We start from the raw sequence: 23305 nt of genomic DNA on the forward strand, positions 1-23305 counted from the left end.
TGCCATACCATAATATTGTTTCTAACCGTAGGAGGTAGGTTACCTTTTTTACATGTAAGTCACAAATCAATGCTGGACATGGATCATATATGTAAAGATTCTCATTTACAGACCACAATCTAAATAAACCTGCACGCGAACACGCGAACACTGCACCGCATGGAGGGGAGAGGACAGGACAGTCTGCACACAAACTCTGTTCATCTTTGTCAAGGACAATTCATTTAAACGGATGAGCTCAGACAAGTCGGCTGGCTGTTTCCACTCGCCGGGGTTTGCGCCGGAGCTTCTGATTGGCTGATTGTATTATTGTATGCAAATCTTGACGGGGTTGCAGCCAGTAGGTGAAAGGCTCGCGCTGGTGTGGCTCTCGAGACCCGGAGCGCGAGGTGAAGCCGCTTTCCGCGGAGCTGTCCACTCCACGGGTGCTGAAACGAGGATTTCACGTCAACCGACTGTTGGAGGCTGTACAGCTTAACCAAAACGGGATTGGATTTACTTCGCGCCAGTTAACAGTGTTGTTCCAAAAGTAATTCTCGTATTTTAAAAACCACACTCGGAAATACCTTTCTGGATGAGTTGTAGTTGGACAAACAGGTATGTTTTTCTTCTCTATGATGCCTGGTGTGATTTTAGATCAAACCTCAGGTCCGTGGATCCAGCACGGATGAATTTCAGTGTGATTTAAACGCGTTCACTATATTATCTGTGCTGGCTTTTGTACTGATGTGCCGTTTTTCATATGGATCAAATGGAGGCAATGAAAGCACTTTCGCGGTAGAATGTGAATAATTTAGCATTTTCTGCAGTGACATTCAGCGTAGCTTGCACAACTGACTGAAGCCCGGTAGCCGTGCTTGATGGAGGGTGGTGAAGTTAGACGAGCTTTTCCCATCCGCCGTACCGGGGACAAGTTCACTCTTCGGCCGCCCCGATGTAATGGTGCTGCGATATCAAACGGTGCTGCGATATTCCTCGAATGAACAAAGTAAACGTTAAGCAAACGTACGGGACCCTGAGCAAAGCTCGTGGCCGTTTAATTTAGCTGCAGGGTACTTAGCAAGTTGTTTTTCTTGGCACGCAAATCCTTGAGTGACACAGTGCGCACCCGTCTTGTTTTCCTCGTCCAGATTCAATCTGGCGGGTGTGTATGGCGATCTCTGGTAATTGACGTGGCTGGCTGAAGACGGGCGACAAATTGGTGTCTGTAGTGCAATTATAGGGAGCCGTTCTCATAGAACGTGTTCTTCCGTTCAAAAACAGCTCGAAGGAGCGCGAGGCAGAAGAAAATACGCGTTTTACGTAGTTTAACTGATCGTTGAATCGCAACCCCGCTGTCAAGTTACAACAAATACGGATTTTTAACGTAGGTGTGCATAAAGTGGCTGTTAGAAAATAGAGAATCCTGAATACGAGAACGCCTCCTATGTGAACAGCTCCAACGCTTTAACCCGTGCAAGCTGTTCCATATATGACCGTGCTGCTATATTTCTACTAATAAATCGGTATATGATCATTTTTATAGTTTCTAATGGCCATTAACAGTCAGCAACATGCAGATCATTTTATTTATTCACTTTAAGGTATTCCAAGAAACTTTTTAGAAATGAGTTAATGCAGAATCATTGAAGATACAGATTGTTGTTCAGATTGATTTAGCACTCAGATTGAATTAGAAGCATTCTATCTAGTAATAATTTGTGAATAAGGTGGCAACAGATGACAAAAAATAATTTAAAAAACATCGGAATGTGATGTCCATGGGTCTGAAAAGTTTATAAAAGATGTGTGCATCGCTGTAAGATTTTTTAATCTCGAAAATGCATGTTTCCTATTCTAAACTTATTTTTTTGTGTGTGTGGCCATAGATCAATGGCAGGCCTACTTGTCTTCTTCCCAGTTTCTGTTTGATAGGCTGTACACTGTAAAAAATAAGTGTAATTTTAACTGTAACATTTTGTAAAAACGCTACGGAAAAAAAATGTGAATAGGTTAACAGTAAGTTCCCGTACTATATAAAGGGAAAAACTGTAAAATATCTAACAAGACATTTAATGTAATTTTACAGTAAAATGCTGTTAATTTGACAGTTTTTAGAAGTAAAAATAACAAATCAATGTATAATTTACAGTCAAAAACTGTAAACTAATATTCCCAGAATTTCCTGCATGACACTCCACATTTGAAAGTATTTTGTTTAAATAATCATGTTTTTTTAATAGTTTTTGTTATTAGTTATGTATATCTGGGCTTTATGTTACATCTTCTGTTGTTTAATGAAAGTTTAATGCGTTATTTAAGTATAATGTGTGTTACCATGATGGTGTTTTGTGTTTGCATGAATGACTCTGTGCACCTTCTATATATTAGTATATACTTCTGCTTGTGGCGAAGCTACTTGTGATGAGCTTTGATTCTTCATGTGACTTTCTCTTTTACCGCCTGCATTATTATGGTGGTTGTCAATAAGTTAAAGGTACAAAACAGATTTTAATAGCAGTGCGCATTGTAGAATTTACTGGTTTTTGGCCGTAAATGTGTTTACAGTTTTTCTGTATTTTTTACAAAATTATTCTGGCAACCACAGCTGCCAAAATTATTTTGTAAAAACTACAGATTTTTTTTTACAGTGTAGGCCTTATTTCCAGCTATTGTATTAGGTTTATTACAGCAAGATTAGACGACAAAACCTCAAGAGACAGTATTGTAGTTGGTGCTTTGTTTTTTGTATGATATTTGAAGCCAAGTTTTCACAGTTTAGTCACATCCTCAAGCTCTCCTGTTTTTTATTGCCTGTTAGCTTAGCTTTTCAAGGAAATATATTCCTTGAATTCACAGCCAAGCATTGACATAGAATCTGCTTTTGTACGCTGTGTTTGGAGCCAGTGTTTTGTGTGCACTTGACTCAGTATCAAAAGGTATATGAGACTCGAAGTGAACAAAAGTGAAAGTTCAGATTTAAAAAAAACACATACAGAAAACAGTAAAAGCACAGAAAGGTGGGTGGAAATGCATCGTACCACCTGCTCAGTGTATGACTGATGAGGCTCATTGTTAATGTATGAGAACTCAGTAAGGGTCAGCTACTGTATGAGCTTCCATGCTCTTCTGCTCAAGTGAATCTGATACACGTCGAATTCTACATCAAATGAGTATACAGGTGCGATCCTGGAACTTTTTTCATGGTGCTCAGTAGCAAAGGATTTATTGAAGCCAAAGACTCTACAGGAACTCATACAGTGCAGAAAGTGAGAGGAACAAAAAACTATTGCTTCTCCCATTCACAGAGACAGGCAAACATGCATTCTCTCACATATAGACACAAAAGTAAAGCCTCTGACAAACACACATTAAAAAGCATTGAATAGGCCATTAAATATGCCTCCAGAGTAGATCGCACTCAAAAAAAAAAATCAGTAAGAGACCTTGCTGGAAAGATTGGGAAAAGATATACTCAATGGAAATATATCAATTTACATGTAGTGAAAGGGAAAATGTACTTCAAGCACATTTTCGGCAATGGATCTTCCTATAATGCAGAAGGAGACCGCATTATCCTTTCTCTTTCAGTAGCAAGACCTCACCCTGTCTCTTTTCTCCAACTCTCCACTTTTAGAGTTTCACCCAATTATTGTAAATTTTTCAGCAGCAGGAGGAGGAGCTGCTGTAATGCTGTGGTGTGCACTGATGTGAGAAATACTGCTCACAGTGGAAATATATGAAGGCACCATACGCATAAGCGGGGTTTAGCGTGTAAGATGCCAAACTACTTAAAGTGATCTTGTTTTTGTTTTGTTTTTAGAAATGAAAGGAATAGTTCTCCCAAAAATTTAAAAGTTGGTGAACATGTTCTCTCACTCAGGCAATCAAAGATGTAGATGAATTTGTTTCTTCATCAAAACAGATTTGGAGAAATTTAGAAATTATATAATTTGTTCACCAGTGGATCCTCTGCAGTGAATGGGTGCCGTCAGAATGAGAATCTAAGCAGTTGATAAAAACATCACAATAATCCACATGTTCGCTTCACAAGACATTAATTGATGGACTGGAGTAGTGTGGATTACTTGTGAATTATTGTGATGTTTTTATCAGCTGTTCGGACTCTCATTCTGATGGCACCCATTCACTGCAGAGATCCATTGTTGAGCAAATTATGTAATGCTAAATTTATCCAAATCTGTTTTGACAAACTCTACATCTTGAATGACCTGATGGTGAGATTGGACTGAGAGGCACATTTTGAGCAAATTTTCATTTTTGGATTAAATGTTATTCTAAAAATTGTAAATTCATTCTCATGCCAATCCAAACCTGATGACTTACTTTTGTCTGTGTAGTAAGGTTTATAGTGCCTTTCTTTGTCCATAAAATGAAAGTCAAATGTGTTGTCCTTTAAAATATTTTCTTTGTGTTTCACCATGAGGGTGAGCGAATGATGACAGGATTTTTATTTTTGGGTGAATCTCTTTAACAGCCTTTGCCAGTAATTGATCATTATATGAAGCATTAATCATTTCTTTTGCTTTGAAATCAGCCGCATTTTTCATTTCGATCATCACTATCCTCTTCATCATCAGCTACATTGTCAGCCACAACTGCATCTTCATCATCATCATCATCACCATTATTGTCTTCATGCTTTTCTCATTTTCCGCCTTCATCACAACTCATGGAATTGTTATTGTGTGCGCATAATAGTAGTCTGAGATTTGCAGTTGTTTACTGCGCTGAAAGGCACTGCACTCACATGATACAAAAAAAATGAAGAGGGGCAATACAAACACTCTAATTGCTTTCAATAATTAATCTCCTCAAACGACTGCCTCGCCTTTGCAACCTCGATGTGAATAGCATCACCCCGAGATACACATTCAAATAAGAACCAAGCATTATTTTCACATAATGCTGCTGAGATGGATATGCGAGCAAACTTTATTCCTGGTGTCTGTGGATTCCCCTGTCCATAGATATGTTCATCACAGACCTGAGTGAGTCCTACTGTTGCACTAATGAATCCTGACACTGCTCACAGATTGGACAGGTCAGTGCAATCCTCCGTGACCAGTGAATAACACAGTTCACTGGTCAGCGGACATAGAGCTATCTCATAGACCTGGCTCACAAAAGGCCTTTCTGACTTGTTTTCTGTATCAATCAGCCAGCATGAACTTTTGGGTTTAGAGCAACTTTGTGCTATTTCTGGCAAGTTTGGACAGGAGTTATGGAACCCAGTTTAATAGCTCATCACCATTAGTTCACCATTAATGTTGGTCAGCCTTCAACCCTAAAATGAATTGAGGGAGTCAATGGGGGTTTATTTATTTATTTATAAATTAAGTCCTTGATTATTCCATGACAAATCTTCCTAAAAAAAAAAAGAATCACACACACACACAGGTTTGTTTTTGTGAAAAGTGGGGAAATCCCATAGGCGTAATGGTTTTTATACTGTACAGACCTTACAGGAAACTTTGTGCTATTTCAGATTTTCAATACACTCCATTCTGTGTGATTTATAAGCGTTTTGAAAAGTGGGGACATGGGGTAATGTCCTGAAAAGTCACCTTCTCCTTGTAATACCTATGTCATACCTTTGTCATTACACAAATGTATGTCCTCATTTGTCACAAAAATGTGCACACACATACACACACACACATATATATAATATACATATTAGTGCTGTCAAACGATTAATCGTGATTAATCGCATCCAAAATAAAAGTTTTTGTTTACATAATATATGTGCATATTGTAAGGGAAACAGGTCAATTTAGCTCAAAGGGAATTGCATATATATTTATTATGTACTGTTTATATAAATACAAACACATGCATGTACTGTAAATATTTAAGCAATTTTTTGTTTATATTAATTATATTTATATATAGTATAAAATATAAGTATATAAATATATAAATTTATTTATATATGTAAATATTTTCAAAATATATACTGTATGTGTTTGTATTTACATAATAAATATAAACAGTACACATACATAAACAAAAACCTTTATTTTGGATGTGATTAATTGTGATTAATCAGCAGTATCTGTACTTTCACTCAAGTAATAGAGTTGAGTACTTTGTCCGCCTCTGATTTCCACAGCCTTCTTTGATCATATTTACCAAGAGTGCCAATAATTCTGACCACGCCTCTCTCTCTCTCTCTCTCTATATATATATATATATATATATATATATATGTACTTGGGGAAAAAAGCAAAAATTATTTTGAAGTTAAATTATTCTAATGCACTTTGAGAGTTCAAAATTAAGAACTCCAACCCATGTTATTAACTAAGAAAACTTAAGTTGTTAACTTAAAGGGTTAGTTCACCCAAAAATGAAAATTAGCCCATAAATTACTCACCCTCAAGTCATCCTAGGTGTATAAGACTTTCTTCTTTCAGACAAATCCAGTCGGAGTTATATTAAATATATATAAAACGAAAGCAGCTCTGGGCGGATGATGTATGAGGTCAGCGTTGCGCATGCGCCGATGAGTCTCGTGAAAACCAACGTTTGTTAACAGGAGCAAAGGAAGCAAAGTTTCCTTACTTTAGCAAAGGAAAACCAGTCTCCTCTTGGCTTATATCGAAATCCTCTGACATTCTTCTTTACAAATCCTCGTTTTATACTTCTAATAAGTGACCTTTGTTTTGTTTTGATCTCTCCCCTGCGCTTCCGCGTTCGTCACTTCTGAGCGCATGCGCAAAGCCGACCTCATACGTCATCCGCCTGGACCTGCTTCCGTGTACAACTGTTGGCGCAAGCTACATTAAAGTGATTATTACGTTTTGAATATGGATATTTTTCTTACAAAAATGCATCGATTCGCTACAGGAGGTCTTTGTTCACCCCCCGGAGCCGTGTGAGACACTTTTTTTTATGGATGGGTGCTTTTTATTTAACTTCTTTTGGACTGATGCATGCAACACCCACTGAGTGACATTAAACAGCTTGAAAGATCAAAGAACATTTTTAATATAACTCCGACTGGATTCGTCTGAAAGTCATATACACCTAGGATGACTTGAGGGTGAGTAATTTATGGGCTAATTTTCATTTTTGGGTGAACTAACCCTTTAAGAGGAAGTGTGCGCTTCACTTTGAAACGTGTAGCGAAATAAGACTTGATGAAGGGATAAGTCATATTGTGATTTCGGTTTTAGTTCATTTAGCAGATACTGTGCCAAAGCATAATAGCCCAAAACACAACTTTAAAGACATTTTATGTTAGAGTAAGAAGTTTAAATTAGGGCTGGGCCGAAAGAGCCAAAACATTTATCAACGATATAATGTTTCATATCGTTCTGTATCGATAAATATTTACATTTTTTATAACCTTTTTTTTAAAAAAAAGCAAAAAAACATTTTTTTTTCAATTTAACCACTGTATTTATAATTAACACAATTTATTGAGACAAACAACAAATCTTTTTTGTTTTAACAATCAAACACAATAAAAATGTAACATCTCATTTCTAATGTTTTATATGCAGATTAAATAGGTCTTTATTGTATAGGTCTAATTGCCTCCCGAGGCCACAAGAGGGCGCAATGAGCAAAATAATGCAGCGCATTTAAATTGTCAATGCAAGGAAGTAACTCTATAAAAACGTGCATTACGTCTAAATGCATAAAAATCTAATATAATTTAGTAAATTTCATAAACAATTATGAACAAAACACCATCATGTATTTATGCATTGACTGACTGCACACTGACGCACACCTAACATTCAAATGCAAATGTTTATTTTAAATTCGACTAATATTCATTCTCTATTCACAATATTCTCATCACAGGCAGGCAGAGCACTCATTTCAGCATATGTTCGTGTCTGTGTGTGCTGTCTGCGTCACTCATAGCACGTGCCTATATCGTGCGCTATTTCGAACAATCTTTCTATCGATATCGAAGAAGGTGTACCATCGATACTGTTTTATCGCCCAGGCCTAGTTTAAATATATTTTAAAAACTACACTTTTTTGCCCAGAAGACCTATCATTTCATATCGTCATGATATCAAGACAGTTTTGCTATCGCGATACGAAGATATTGATAGTACCATTACGTCCCTAATATATGTATATATATATATATATATATATATATATGCCATTACTCCAGTCTTCAGTGCCACATGATCCTTCAGAAATCATTTTAATATTCTAATTTATTTTATTCATTGTAGAAAATAATTTTATGTACATTAATGTCTGTTATTTTTATTTTATTTTTGGCTCTGGGCTGAAAAATCGGGCTTAAATCTGTTGTCCTTTTACATCGTCAGATCTATTATTGCGTTTGTGCATGGTCTATGTAAACTCACTTAGGGCAACAACCCATATCTAATCAACTCGTATCTGTTGAATATGGCAAATATGTATGGGTGACTTGGTTTGCGCTTGATAGGGCAGATATGTGTTTGACAGGGCGTATTCACTACATACTGGATCTGGCTTTGGGCTTGGGAGAAATTAATTAGATTGTCCAACCAACGTTTTGAAGTTGAATAGATTAAAGAACAAAGCCAAGCTTGGAAAAGCGATTTGAACTCACATTGGGAAATTGTGAGGATATTTTCAGCTTGTTCTCAGGCTTGTTCCCAGATTGGTGGGCTGGCTGTCTGATCCTGCTGATGAAGTGTGTGTGTGTTTGTGCCCACATTGCTCTAGGTATGAGCTCTGGAGCATGTCTGCACACAGACAAAAGAGCAGTCTTTGTGAAGGGGGACTGGTTTTTAAACTCTGGCCAATGAGGTTGTGTTCTTTTTGACTGCCTTTGTGTGTTTGTGTGTGTGTTTCTCACTGTGTTTGTGTGTGTGTTGTGGGATATGCAGAGCCTCAGTATGACAGCCTCAGCTGCCTTCCTGAGTGCCGCATTTTAATGGATGCAGGTGCCAGTTTCACATCGTAGCATCTGTCCCGAAACACAGGTACAGCTCTAGAAAGCAGTGTATCTGTTGCATAACGTAACAGAAGCTGCGTCCTGGCTCTCTGCTCTAATCTCACCTCTGCTGGCTGCTAGGGTTGCGTGTGTGTGTGGTATTTAATGAGTCCAGATTACCCGGGGAAAAATGCTAAGCAACAACGCCATGACAAACTAAACAAGAAGCTGGGGATGCTTCTTTGCCGATCATGATTTTTTAAAATTACGCTCACTCAGACTATGAGTAAAATAAATAACTTTAAAATGCACTATTAATTGCACAAGAGTTACCATGGAATACAGATGTTTTTAAGTCTAAAAATATGAAGAGTAATATTATTGTTAATGGAATACTTCATTTTGTTACAATTTACTCAGTTTATTTCTGTCGTAGAACACAAATTGAGAAATTGTGAAGAATTTTCTGCTTGTGTTTATCCTTGCAGGAGTAGCAAATAAATGATTATTTCTGAGTTGGATCTTTTCAGTAAATCATTTGTTTTGGTTAAAAAAACTTGATTCGGTTCTCAAGAACTGATTGAATCAGCGAGCCGCTTGTAGCTGCAACTCTTAAAAATAAAGGTTTTTATTGGCATCTGTGGTTTCAGGAAGAGCCTTTGACGTCCATGGAACCTTTCCATTTCACAAAAGATTCTTTGTAGTGGAAAAAAAGTTATTTTGATTAGTAAAAAAATGGGGGTAAATAAATTAGGGTGAAAAAATGTTATCTTAAGAACTTTTCAATGTTAAGTTTCTTTAGCGAAATTATGAGAAGAAAGTCGAAATGTTACTAAAATAAATTCAGAATTACGAGAATAAAGTAAAAAAAAAATTTGAGAATACAATCAAAATTATGTGAATTAAATCATAGCAATTAAAGTTAGAATATTTTGAGAGTATAGCCTATATTGTGCATGCAAATGGCCCGGATTGGGAGCACCGATAGAAATTGAAAGTCTCAGCTTTCAAATCCTGTCAGTTTTATAGCGAAATGCAAACATATAACTTTAGCTCGTATTTGCTACGAATTGTAATTTTGTAATTTTGACTTTATTCTCTAAATATTTTGACTTTATTCTCGTAATTTTGACTTTATTCTCAACATTTTGACTTTATTCTCATAATTTTGACTTTATTCTCTAAATATTACTACTTTAATATCATAATCTTAGATTTTTTTATTGTTTAATGTGGCACTAAAAAGCTGTCATTTTAACATTATCAACATTACACACATTATCAACAGTTTAAATTCAGTTTTCTGAACAAAGCTACACTAAAATTTGCATTCAGAAATTGCTTTTAAATGACACAATTACAAAGAAACATTAAGTAACATATGGAATAAAACATGAAATTGAATCTTTGTTTTATTACTATTTAACTATTAAAATCATTTTTACAGGGCATTTTATAATATACAAGTAATTTTGTAGTGATTTTGTGCTTTTAGAAAATGTATTAGATGTAATTGCATGGAAAAAAGTATGCCTCATTCTTAAAAATATCATATTTTGTGTGCCATGGAAGAAAGGAAGTTATACAGGTTTGGAACGACATGAGAGTGAGTAAATTATGACAGAATTTTAATTTGGGGTGAGCTATAACTTTAAGGTCTCATTAGCCACTTTTCCACCAAAATTACCTGGAACAATTTGTCCCAGGAACTTTTTCCCCCCAGACGTGTTGCTTTCTGCGTTTCCATCGTGGTCTAAAGTACTGTGAAAATTAGGTAAATAGTCTGGTGACGAAGGACTGCTCGCGACTGCTCCTCCCAGTCCAGGGCCATTTCTTAATATCAAGTTATATCTCATGTTTAACCACTACAGAGACATCAGAGCCAGCGGTAAATGTCAGAAGGACTAGCCGAGGTGAGGCCGCTCTCGCCGGGAAACATGAGCACTGAGCGCCCAGTGATCGCCTGGAGCTCACAGCTCTGAAATCGGCGAAGCACATTTTCAAATAGATGCTGTCTTTATAAATAAACCACAGATTTGAGATTTAAACAACTACATTCTCGCCTGAAATACTCTTAGAACTACATTTCATGACACAATGACAGTAACATTTATAAAATTATGTGAATAAATGGTGGTTGAAATACAATGCTGCGTGAACTCAACCAATCAGCATGTTCAGCTCCCAAGTCCCACCCCGGAAAGTTCCGGACCTTTGAAAAAGTACTACCTTGTGAGCAGGGACTTTCTGAGGGGCAAATTTTTACCCTGAACTTATATAGATCCCGGTTCTGCAGTGGAAACACACTGAGTACCGGCCCAAAGTCCCTAGTTCCTGGGGAAAGTACCTGCAGTGGAAACGGGTTTATTGTTCCCATTAAGCCACACCCTTCAAATTAATTTAGTTAAATGTAGGTTAAGACGATTGTTTTTGGGGATGGTCTCAGTCAAAGGATACAGCACTTCAGGGGCAGCGCGAAGCAAGAGGGCTCCCTCAGGCATGACTACTTTATGACTGTTTGGTCCTGTTGTTACGCCTCTCATCTTATTAGATTTCAAAGAGCAAGACCACACATGCTCAAAAAAGAGAGCAGAACCATTTAGAGAAATCCTTATGCTCTGCCCAGGGGACTGCCTTACAATCTAGGCTGATTAGCATATTACCCAGCATGCTCAGAGAACTCATGTTAGTGGGTGGGGAGACTGGAAAGTGAGTCATTCAAGGTGGGAGAACCCCTATGGGAGTTATTCCAGAAGTATGCATAAATATGTTTGCACATTAATCTGCTTTTAGTCCGGCTGAACATTGACTCCAAAAGGGACAAAATGATTTAGAAATAGAGATGAGATGTGAGCCCTTGTACTTTATCTGCCTTTAGCAATGTAGCACAGTTGTGTGATAACACAGCCATGTCTTCTGCTGAGGATGGTGGCTCAATCGCCTCAATTCTGAATTTGATTTGAAACTTGTTTATCCTCCTGGATATGTATGTCTGTGCTGGATTTCGAGAAAGATTACCTCTAAAGAGTGATTTAGCTCTGAGCTCAATTTCCACGCAAAATTGGAGGGATTTAAGCGTTCGTGTCTCTGCTCATTGTTAGACCTCTTTGAGCTGAACAAGAAAGGAAACAGGAAATGTTACATGACATTATAGTTCAAGTTCAGGCTTGAAAATGTTCAACCTGTGTTTTTTTTTTACCTACAATGGCAGATGCACACAAGTAAATAATATAATATAATATAATATAATAATGTATAATATATATATATATATATATATATATATTTATATATATATATATATATATATACATATAATATAATAATTTGAATTTTTTTTTAAACATTTTGTTACTGTGTAGAGTCACCACTTGATATCTAATGTAAAATCTGGGCAAATCCACTGATTTAAGATATCTTTTAATTGATATTTTGAGATGCAAAATGTTCTTTTTTGTATAAATAAACAAACAAAGCACAAAAAATGTAGCACACTACATTTTTATATGCAGTAACAAAATGTGGCACAAAGATACATGCATGCACACACACAGTTACACATTCTCAACTTTTGACATTTCTTTATCAGTGACATTTCTTTAATACACAAATGACTTAATAGGGGATATGCAGTGCAGCACTGTGTTCAAAGCAGGCAGCAAATCACACTTTTGTGATTACAGTGCTGCATTGGGAGAGATATCTGAATAAAAAGATAACATGTCCATGAAAATGATAAGCAGCAATAAATAATGCCACCTGGTACACATGAACAGAGCAGTGTTTACACAAGTCCTAAACTCTTTTCTCATCTGTGATTGTGTGTTCCTGCCAGCGTGCGTTTATCATCGGTTTCTAGTAGAACTTTGGGTGTAATGAATCAAGGATATTTATCGTCCATGTACTCTGGGCTGGATAAAGCTTACTATCCTCACACTAATCTGGTTAAAGAAGCAACACGTGGTTGACCCATCTGCCTCAACCCTGGTCATGTGATGTTTATCTGGTCACATGATGCATGTGAGGTTGGCTGTTTTTGCAACACTTGTGATGTGACCATCCCATGTGAAATATTTAACACAGTGGTATGGATACAGTATGATCTCTTTGTTAGTGTCTTGAAATAAACTGAAAAAAAGCCTTAAGCCATTTCAATTTACACTTCATGACTCCTACTGAGGATTGTTATATTGATTATTGTAGCTGCAAGAGATGTTGCACAGAAACAGAATGAACAGATGGAATATTAAAAATACAGAACGACATACTTTTATTAAGGAATTTTCATTGCAACTTAAAAACATAAACAAGCCTTAAATGTTCTACGCACACAGATTTAACTATTCTTGAAAAAATAAATACAAAAATAATTACATTAAAAAATAAATAAAAACAATGCAAAGGCTGATGCATGATTTAGACATAGAAAGAGAGACAAGTGTTGCTGCTTTGTTTATTGGCATCCCTTGTTTTGCAAGTTTCCATTAAGATTGAACTTAACAGGAGAAACTGAATGCAACATACTGTAAGCTATGAACAGTGTTAACTTAACATAGAAAGCTGTGACAATTTATGACTATTTGTCTGGTCAAAATACAAGTGTATCAAGCAACTTCATTTTCTTTGTGGATCCCGATCATGTGGCACAAAATAGATCATTTGTAGCTTTCTATACAATACTAAAGGCACTTGTTTTAGCATTTTCTTTCTCCAGCAAATACAGTGGAACTGACAAATTAATTCAAAATGTTAATTGTGTTAAATTTACTAGTGGTTTCTTTATTCACTTCCGGACAGAGAGTGAATGTGTTTGGTGTTGTTGTTGTGTTCTCTGGTTAGGAGTGTATTAGCATTTGAAATTGGGCATCTGCTTGTCATTTGCGTTATTGCTTGTGTTTCTGATGTTTTTATGAAGGGCACTTTTACAGTACTTTTCCATTCGGACTTCTAGAAAATTAAATAAATTTTTCTTGTAAAAACACTTGAGGCTGCTTGAAGAACATAAATCACTGAATGTGTTTCTTGGCTCTTTCCTGTTAGACTGTATAAATAGAAACATCCTGATTTCCATAGATTTCTCCTCTGGGGTCAGACTCTTTAAGAGTTTTTAATGTCTCTTATGCTCACCAAGGCTGCATTTATTTATTTATTTATTTTACATTTTACAATGTAAAATAGCTGTTTTGTATTTTTATATATTTTAAAATGTTAATTAATTTAATTAAAAATGTCAAATTAAACATTTTCATCAGACTCTTGCTTTGAATTGACATTTTTTATTTGATTTGTGGCACAAATTAATATATTACTGTCACTGAAAGATTTCTGTTGTAAAACAGTGATGAAATAGTGAAGTTGAAGACTTGATAGCTTTATAAATATATATAGTTTGTATAGATTAATGCATTTTTGGCAGTATGTGTAAACAGTCCTTGGGCATGAGAGTGAGGATCCTATGCACCAACAGGTTTCAGCTCTGCTTTACAACTTCTATGATGAAAATGCTCTATTGGAGTGGTTTTATGAGTATTACAAGATGTTCATAAACACATTTGAATCTGAGGGCTGAAGTGAAAGATCCCTGGTCATTTTTTACTTCAAGCAATACAAATCATTCAAAGTCTAAAGTCTTACCCAAAATAGGGCTTAGAATCAAAATATAAAGAGTATTTCATAATGCTGCATGACTTTTCATGGATTTTGTCTTAAAGTGTGCCACGCTCCAATTTTTAAAGCTTAAAGAGATGAAAATTCTTCTATCATTTACGCTTTTTCTGTGGAACACAAAAGAAGATATTATGAAGATGTGTTTTTGACCATACAAGGAACATCAATGAGGTTCAATATGTTTAGACCACTCTGAATTTCAAAATATCTTCTTTTGTGTTGCACAGATGAATGTTTCCCTTGAACTGAATCAGCAGTTATATAAAATATAAACCAGAAATGCTTAGTGATAGATGAGGGTTTGCAGGGTTTCATTTTGTGAGGTGACATTTAAACACTGACAGAAGTTTAATGATATTGAAACAAAGCTGGAGAGAGATATTTTACGTGACCTTTAGGACACTCATGAGGTTTAACAATATTGCAGGCAAATTCTGTCAGTCTTTTTTTTCAACACAGGCCTCTTTATACAGTCCAGTATATAATTAGAAGATCTTCTGAGAGTTTACACAATGACAGAAAAGTCACATTGACACAAATGGCCAACATCTGTCACTGCCCACAGCCCAATGGTCTGACAGACTGCAAAATATAGGCGAGATTTCACAGGGTTTCGTTAGTGGACCATTTCCAGACTTTAACAGTCACTGTCACTTCTCTCGACATGGCGTAAACAGTTGCATCTCAAATCCTCAGGATGAGACACGGGAGGGAGCAAGATTGCTGAAAGATCTAGGTTGTGCTCCCGTACAAAGAAAGTGCAGTGTTTCACTGTTACAATTTGCTGAGAACATAATATAGCAGCTTCCAGGGGTGTAGGAATCATTATGAATATTAATAAGGTGACTGACTCATGAATATTAATTAGATAGAATGATACTCGTCAGCTAACTGATTTGCTGAAAAGCAAGTAAAAGGATGCCAATTCAATAATGAAAAGAAAAAAAAAAACAGGTGACAGAGGTTCAGCTTTCTCTTAAATCACAGATCATAATTAGGTCCAAAAATAGCATAGATATGAGCATAACATAGAGAATAAAAACAGCCAGAGAAAGTAAACAAACAAAGTTTTTCTATCTGACCCTTTGTGTATGCCTTGTTTCATGATGAATGTTAAAAAATCTACCCAGGCTGGTCAGTTTAGTTTGATTTTGAAAAGACCATTTCGAATGAATACATATTTGCACAAATAATACCAACACATAAAGGGTTTTTTTTTTCTTCTTCCCTAAAGCAAACAGCTGTATGAACAGTAAGTGGTAATAGAATGTTGTGTTATTGTTGTAGCTGCCAGCCATGAAACTCAGTAACCAGACCTTTGGGACGGCTGCACAGATTTAAGCGAACAATGAAATAGGTCTGTTCTGTATTTCTTGAACTTGTGTCTACACTATCTTTTTGTGTCATACAGTGTGTAATCCAAATATTTAGGCATGTTTTGCAACCCTGCATGTTTTAGTCACAATTCACAGTTCAATTAGTCAGAGCTTTTTCCCACACAGGAGAGGAACAAATAGATAGGTGCAAATACTGCTGCCCGCTTTCCTAAATGTGCACGGCTTGGTGTAGATGTGCTTCATTGTCAGGCGATTGGACGCATATAAATGTTGAATAGACAACAGGACATATGTGGTCACCACCTGCAGAAGGACCTTCCTGCTGGAGGTGACAGTGATGGTGTTGGTCAAGATGTAGGCCAGATGTTTTAGCCCCCTAAGGAAGTGGAGATTTTGTCTAATGCCTTCTTTACAGAGGAAGAGGATTTTTTATGTTACAAGAGTTGATGTTTGTGTCTTTCCACATTCCCCTGATGGAAATGTGATTGAAATCTGTGTGGGATTTTCTGGCCAAGAAATGTTATTTTATTTTGTTTTCACTATTGCTTTCTGTAAAATAAATAAATTAAGTAAGTAAGTACATTTTGTAGTTGTTGAGCCACTTTGGAAACTTTGGCGAGCTTGATAATCTGGTATAGTCAATATGTTTTGGATGACCAAGAATTAAGTACAGTTTATTGCAGAGGGCAGCATAAATTGTAACTACAAAGACTAGAAATGTCTGCAATGCCAGTGTTGTCAACAGTATTATAACTCGTTTATTTTATTTTATTTTATTTTACACCTTTAGTTTTGTAAAAATGCAATTGGTTGACTCTTTCATTTCCATAAATTCTAACTACAAAGACTACACATGTATGCAATGCCACCATTGCCAACACATCATTATTTCTCTAGCTTTGATTTATTTTATTTTATTTTTCATTTAATTAATTTTATTTAATTTTCATTAAACAGTGCCATTTTTGAAGTCTACAAACACTACAAATTATTATTCTAGTTTTATTATTTTATTTTTTAACCAATAATTTAGTACACTTTATTGTAGAAGGCGGCATAAATCGTAACTGCAAAGACTACAAATGTCTGCGATGCCAGTGTTGCCAACACAGCATTATTACTCTAGTCTGCCAGAGCATGGGGGTGTACCGAGAGACGGAAATAGAGAATGGTTCAGAAGATCATGCTCTGAATACATGGCAGCACTGATCAGTAAACAATCACTACTGCTATGACTGTGGGCAAGTACACTACAGTTTGGATGTAATAGAAGACACTCGTATCGCTCTGCCTGCTGGGAGACTGTCACATGATGATCTATTGTGAACATTGTGAGTGATAGACATCCCTCATTTGAAAGTCAATGCTAAGACACTTGGCGTAGATGTGGTGTAGACGATTTATGGCCACCTGATAAAGTTATGATGACTGTCTCTATAGGTGGTTGCACAGCTTTCAATCTTCCTTCTTCATGCACTCTCTCTCTTTTTGGCGTACAGACAGCATGAAATATGACAGTCATGCAGGCAAAGATTGAAATAAAAGCACAGATGGGCAGCACAGGTTTGCATCAAGAGTGCTTGCTCATTTCTTGGGCCAGTCATGCGCCTGACTTCAAACCGATAATGTGAAATATGGATGGTCTTTTACCAGCTCAATGAAAGGAATCTCTTCTTGCTTTGTTCTGAAATCCAATGCCATGTCATTCTATATTGTTTCCATTCCAAAGTCCTGAACTCCTGCAGGACATCCACTCTAACACAGCAGTTATCCTGGGGCCTGTGATGAAGGGGCCCTCAGCGTACATGTATATATTTTATGTTTATAAATTGTGTTTGTCGCTTCATTGCTTTCTCTGACAGAACCACTCATGGGACTCCATGCTCCAAAGAAGTGGCACTTTTGTGTTTTGTGAATCCAAATCACCTTTCAAGTCACCTTTATGTATATAGCGCTTTATAAAATACATATTGTTTCAAAGCAGCTTGACAGCAATAATCCTAATATAACGGAATCAATTATGCAAACTTCATAAAATATGAGGCAAATCCAAATTCTGCTTAATAGCATCTCTAACAAGATGTTAGCAGTTAAATATCAGTCACTTTTGGTTTAGTAACTGTCAATATTGCAAAAGTCATTATTTTGAGATGGATTTGTCATACTAAATTTTATCTTAAATTATTAGATTTTTTTTCTAATCACTATAATACTGTAATATTATTGTAATAAAATATTTTATTAGATTTTAATTTATATATTTTAATAAGTTTTTTATCATGTGTTTGCTTTAATCAATTGTATTTATGAATTTTGTTAATATTTTAAAATTTTAGTAATAATTAAATTGTTTATTTCTTTAAATCTATTTTTTTTATTTTTTTTATTCAATTTTATTGATCAATTTAATTTAGTTAAAATTGTATTAATTTATTTTTGTTTATTTTGATATATTTTTATTTATTTATATTAATCCATTTTTTATTTGTAATTGTTTTTTAAATCAAGTTTGTAATTTATTGACTTATTGATTTTTTATGATTATTATTATTTATTAACTTTACCAGTTTATTTATTTATTTAATTAGTTTGTTAGTTTAATCGTATATATTATTAACTTATTTGTAGGATTGTTTGTTTGTTTTTTTAAACACTCTTTTTCTCCACGGACACACTATTGCTCTCCAAACCCCAGTTTGAAAACCACTTATAAAGGGGAGGAAAAAGTCTCATATCAGTACTGAATCTAAATGTTACCTTGATATGAATGCCTGACTTAAAAAGAACTGCAATCTGATGCGTTCACCGTCAGCACGGTAATATATTGATCCTTTTTCTTAGCTTTATCTTTATTTCCTCATGGTGCTCATTATTCCTTAATTGATTCAAAGTAGATTTAATCTTGCCATGAGTGTGGGCTTCTTATTGAAAGCATTAGTTTAAACCCACAGTAGATCGGCATCCTCCTTTGTCTGCTCTAATTAGCTGAGCTGTGATGCATTGTTTGTTTCAAAAGGCTTTAAATGCTCCACTTGACTTAACCTACATGGGGTGTTGTTTATTTGTGTATTCACGTCTTTTATTTTATTACAGGTGGGTAATGAGAGGCTCCAAAAGATGGTGGGCAGCTGTCCTGCTCTGGGGGGCAGCTCTGATTGCAGAGGCACGTCCCAGCAAAGAAGGATTTACCCCGATGGCGTATCGACCTCTCGTCAGATTCCGTCACAAGGTATCGATCTTTCCGATTTCATTAGCCATCGCTTTACAAGAGGAGACTTCTGTGTGGCCGGTTACGATGCTAATTACTTTGGAAATCCGCATCGCATTGAGCACTTCTGGTTTGATTATTGTCACAGAACAATTCATTACTCTTCCTCCACTCCTGCGCCGAATATCAGAGATGCGTAATAATATTTATATTGAAAAGTGTTGGATCTTTCACTTTGGACATTTCGAACTGCAGGCGAAAACTCCTGCTGCGCTGACATCATGATGAAACAGCTCAGCGTGGTTGTGTAATTGAATGTTTATTGACTGGCCGTTGCAGTGAGCTTTGTGGACACACACAGTCAGATAACAGCAATTGAGGCGTAATGCAGCTCTAACAAGCTCCACTGCTTCTCTCTCCTCTTTTTCCTTCATCATCTCCAAGAGCAAACGTTCATATTATGTAACAGGTCAATTAAACTCTGGGAGGGAGGGAGGGCACTGACTGACAAAACAGGAACCCATGGGAACACTTTCCTTTTATATCCGAATAAACAGCTGAGCAGGGGTCACAAAAATCATCCCTTTAAGACACGTCTATTTTTTCTACCTGATCTCATGACGAAAACGTACCTGTGGGAACTTTTTTACAAGACGTGAAATACGTACCAATAAGTACATATCACTGCAGTTTCCAACAAAAATGAACACTAGAGGGGGTACAACATCGAGCACTTGTAATTGTTTTCGTACACAGTTATGATTACAGCTCCATATGTTTCGCTTTCCGGATGACAAGCTTGCACGGTAGCACAGCCGGCACGGAAATGGACTTAGGATGCGGAATCCTTGAGTACGAATATCGTCAAAAACATTACTCACACGTTATGCATTACTCAAACATTACTCAAAAACAAGCTAAAACGTCATGCTTGCGATTGTGTTTTTACATCACATTCACTTTTGTTAATACTATTATGTAGGTTTAGGTGTAGTGCAGATGGCGCTTTATTTTAAAACGTCCCGAAGCATTAGTTATAGCGCCACTCAACAGACATTTCAAATCAGAACTGTGGTGACACGTACAAAACCAACGTCACATAAAACATACCATATGTACGTTCATCTGTTCCGGGGGAAAAAAACGACCACACTTTTAGTGCCATCCAGTGGACATTTCACATCGAATATGTCACAGTGGTATATATTTTGCGTCTTGCGAAAAAGTTCCCACAGGTACGTTTTCCCTCACGAGATCAGGTTTTGAAAAAATGTGTTAAAAAAACACACTCTTGCAGTGTTTTCATACTAAACCTTTGGTGCAAGTCTGTTTTACATTTAACATGATAGAATATGCTTGAAAAGGTCATCTAACTTGAGTAAATGAGTCAGTACTGATGACGTCATATTTACAATTTTGCCTTGCACTATAATGCATTTCTCATAACTGCTTGCCTTCAATGAAATTGTCTTTGGAGAGCATCTTGCATTCTTTGCATCTCTTGCAATACATCTGCAGCTCACAAACAGTGCTGTTTTGTTTTGTATTGTTTCGTTTTTTTGCTGGTATATCCAAAAGGACAAGCACTTCAATAAAATGTTGAAACTGGCATATTCTCCTCATGCGTTGTTACCTAGCTACAGTAAACGGCTGCCATTAGGGAATTACTGTTGGAGGTGATGCAATTATGCCATCGTCCAGACCCACAGAAACAATGTGTAAAGAACCAAGCAATTCAACCAAATGTGAAAACAGCCTGAGAGGAAAAGCACACGTTGGCTTTTTGAAATGTCTGAACTGTTATCATTTCAGACAGTTAGTATTGTCATGCTATCAAAATATTCCGCTTATGCATGCGGTTTGGTGTTAATTATTAGATAATTAGAATTTGACAGATGGCATAGGCAGATACGCAGTGTTTTATAAATGATGGGGTTCGTGTGATTTTTTTATTTCTTGTGTGTGACTGATACTAGAGTGTTAATAGCATCATGTCGGCAAGTTCAATTTTAAAGTCTTATGTGCAGTGCCATTTAGGTCTGGTTTATTTACTGTGTCTTTAAGAAATGATTGGCAAACTTTTCACATTAGCAATGGGAAAAGATGAGTCAATTATTATTATTATTATTATTATTATTATTAATGTAATCTGTTTTGGCATATGAAAAAAAAAATAGGTTTAGAAATAGTTCCTATTTGTAATATTATAATATTTTTATTATTATAATATTTTATTTTTATTTTTAAACATTAAACATAGGCAACTCTAAAAATAGTGGAGCTCAGTCTTAATGTGACCCAGTAATACAAGTAGCAAATCACTACTACCGTTGTGGTTACAAATGTGGTTGAAGTGCACAGTAAACCTTATGACTCTGTCATTAATTCTCTGAAGGTAACCTTGAACATCCCACTTCGCTCAAGTATTAGTTGTTTGCTAATGCTCACAACCCTCTCATGTAGACATTAATTTAATAAAGCTGGAAATTGTGAATGAAGATGCCCTTCGCTCTTTTCCCTCTGTATTAAATGCTAATGCTGTCACATACATCAGAAGGCCTAAATAGTTGAAATTCACACTGTGGGAACATGTAGTTACCGAATTGCCTGCAATAACTTCCTTATCAGACCACAATGGGTGAAAAATCCATTAAGTGCAAAGCACAAACAACCTCCAGTCTCAGATAAGAATGCATTTGATGGCACAGGCCAGAAGCAATTATATTTCTTATAATTATGATTATGCTTAGTGGTCATATTATATATGAATCTTATATCAAGGGTCATATTGAGTCAATGCATGTGGTCATTCCAGAGTTTTCCAGCAATGTGAATTCATAAAGATGACTGGCAACAGATGTAGCAAGCCTGCATTTCAAATGAGGGAGGTGTGTTGGGTGAGGACTGTTTTTCTGTGTGTTGGGACTGTGTGTTGGGCTTGAGCCTGTTTTTCTGGCACGGGCACAGAGATAAGCAGTGACCCCATTAGCTTTCCCTCAACTCGGCCTGCTTCAATCATCATGAGTAATTCAGCTTATAGTATGAAGCTTTGTCCTGCTCTGCAAAAGCCAATATCCTGTCAAAGCCAAAGGTTTAATTCACCATAGCCCCACCCTTCCTCTACCTCCACTCAGATTATGGCCCAAATTTTGCTCCGCCCCACATTTAGACCAGTCAAAAAACTAGATGCTTGAGTGACAGATGGCGCACTTGTAAGATAAAGCAAGGGGGCGGGGTCTTGAAGGATCTTGTTATAGCCATAATTTCATTTCTGTAGTTCAGTTGTGTAATTGATGTACAATTGATTCCAGGAAGATAATCTATTCACCGAGCCTCAAAAGTCTTCAGAACGGAATGAATGAGCTGTTACTCTGAATTGAATGCTCTCTCAGCTTTTACAGGAATGTGAGTTTAAGATAACTTGAATGAATAACAGTGCAGGGCAATTATACTCCTTCCTTGGTATGCTGAATGAAAAAATAACCTCTGTATACTTAGGTTTTTTAATAAGACCTGCAAGGTCTGGTAAGAAAAGGAGAAAAATGTGGAGATAAATGTTGGTGACACAGGCACCATTCCAATACAGTGTGACACAAGCTAAAAGTAATACATTGTAAAGGGGCTGTGGTGAAACTGTCTCTGAGGCTGGCATAGGAAGGGGAGGGGCTTGCAGCAAGTTTGTTTTCATTTTAGACAGATTGGACAAATGGCTTGAAAGTCTTTGGAAAACAAAGAGTGGCATCACTTAGTGGCAGCGTATAACACTTTATGTACACATCAACTTTAATTGTATGGAAAAGAGCAACCTGGAAATTCTCATCTCGTGTTCAAAAATGTCATGAGTAAACACTGACCAAGTTTTCATTTTTGGGTCGGCTATTACTTTTGAGCTTCTGGCTTAGAAATTTGTTATTCTTTTTGTTTTATTTTTCATCCTATGACACTGTTGTATTTCATCCTTAGAAGCTAAATGACAGCTAACATTAACATTTCCCGTTCGTCTCTTTAATGGTGGAATACGGCATCCTTTAACTTTTAGAAATAGACTCGTTGAGAGACTGCCGTACTCTGCCTGGTCTGAATGAATGAATCATTTAACTCATACTGACAAATATTTCAACATTTTGAAAGAATATTTAGACGTTGCTATGGCAAAATGGCATAGGAATTATGTATATCATACTTTTAAAG

General features: G+C 36.3%; 1 protein-coding gene across 2 annotated transcripts in view; it reads left to right on the forward strand.

Moving 5' to 3' along the window:
* The first annotated feature begins 260 nt into the window (after nucleotides 1-260).
* The window catches only part of fstl5 (follistatin-like 5), a 150656-nt gene continuing 127611 nt past the window's right edge, over nucleotides 261-23305 (forward strand). For both annotated transcript variants that reach the window (XM_016232277.1, XM_016232278.1), the window contains exons 1-2: nucleotides 261-597; nucleotides 19000-19135. In XM_016232277.1, the coding sequence (XP_016087763.1) occupies nucleotides 575-597; nucleotides 19000-19135 (159 nt within the window). In that variant the 5' untranslated portion in view covers nucleotides 261-574. The remainder of the gene's footprint in view (nucleotides 598-18999; nucleotides 19136-23305) is intronic.

The sequence above is a fragment of the Sinocyclocheilus grahami genome, unplaced genomic scaffold (genome assembly GCF_001515645.1).
Source record: "Sinocyclocheilus grahami isolate Dianchi unplaced genomic scaffold, SAMN03320097.WGS_v1.1 scaffold409.1, whole genome shotgun sequence".
Taxonomy (NCBI): domain Eukaryota; kingdom Metazoa; phylum Chordata; class Actinopteri; order Cypriniformes; family Cyprinidae; genus Sinocyclocheilus; species Sinocyclocheilus grahami.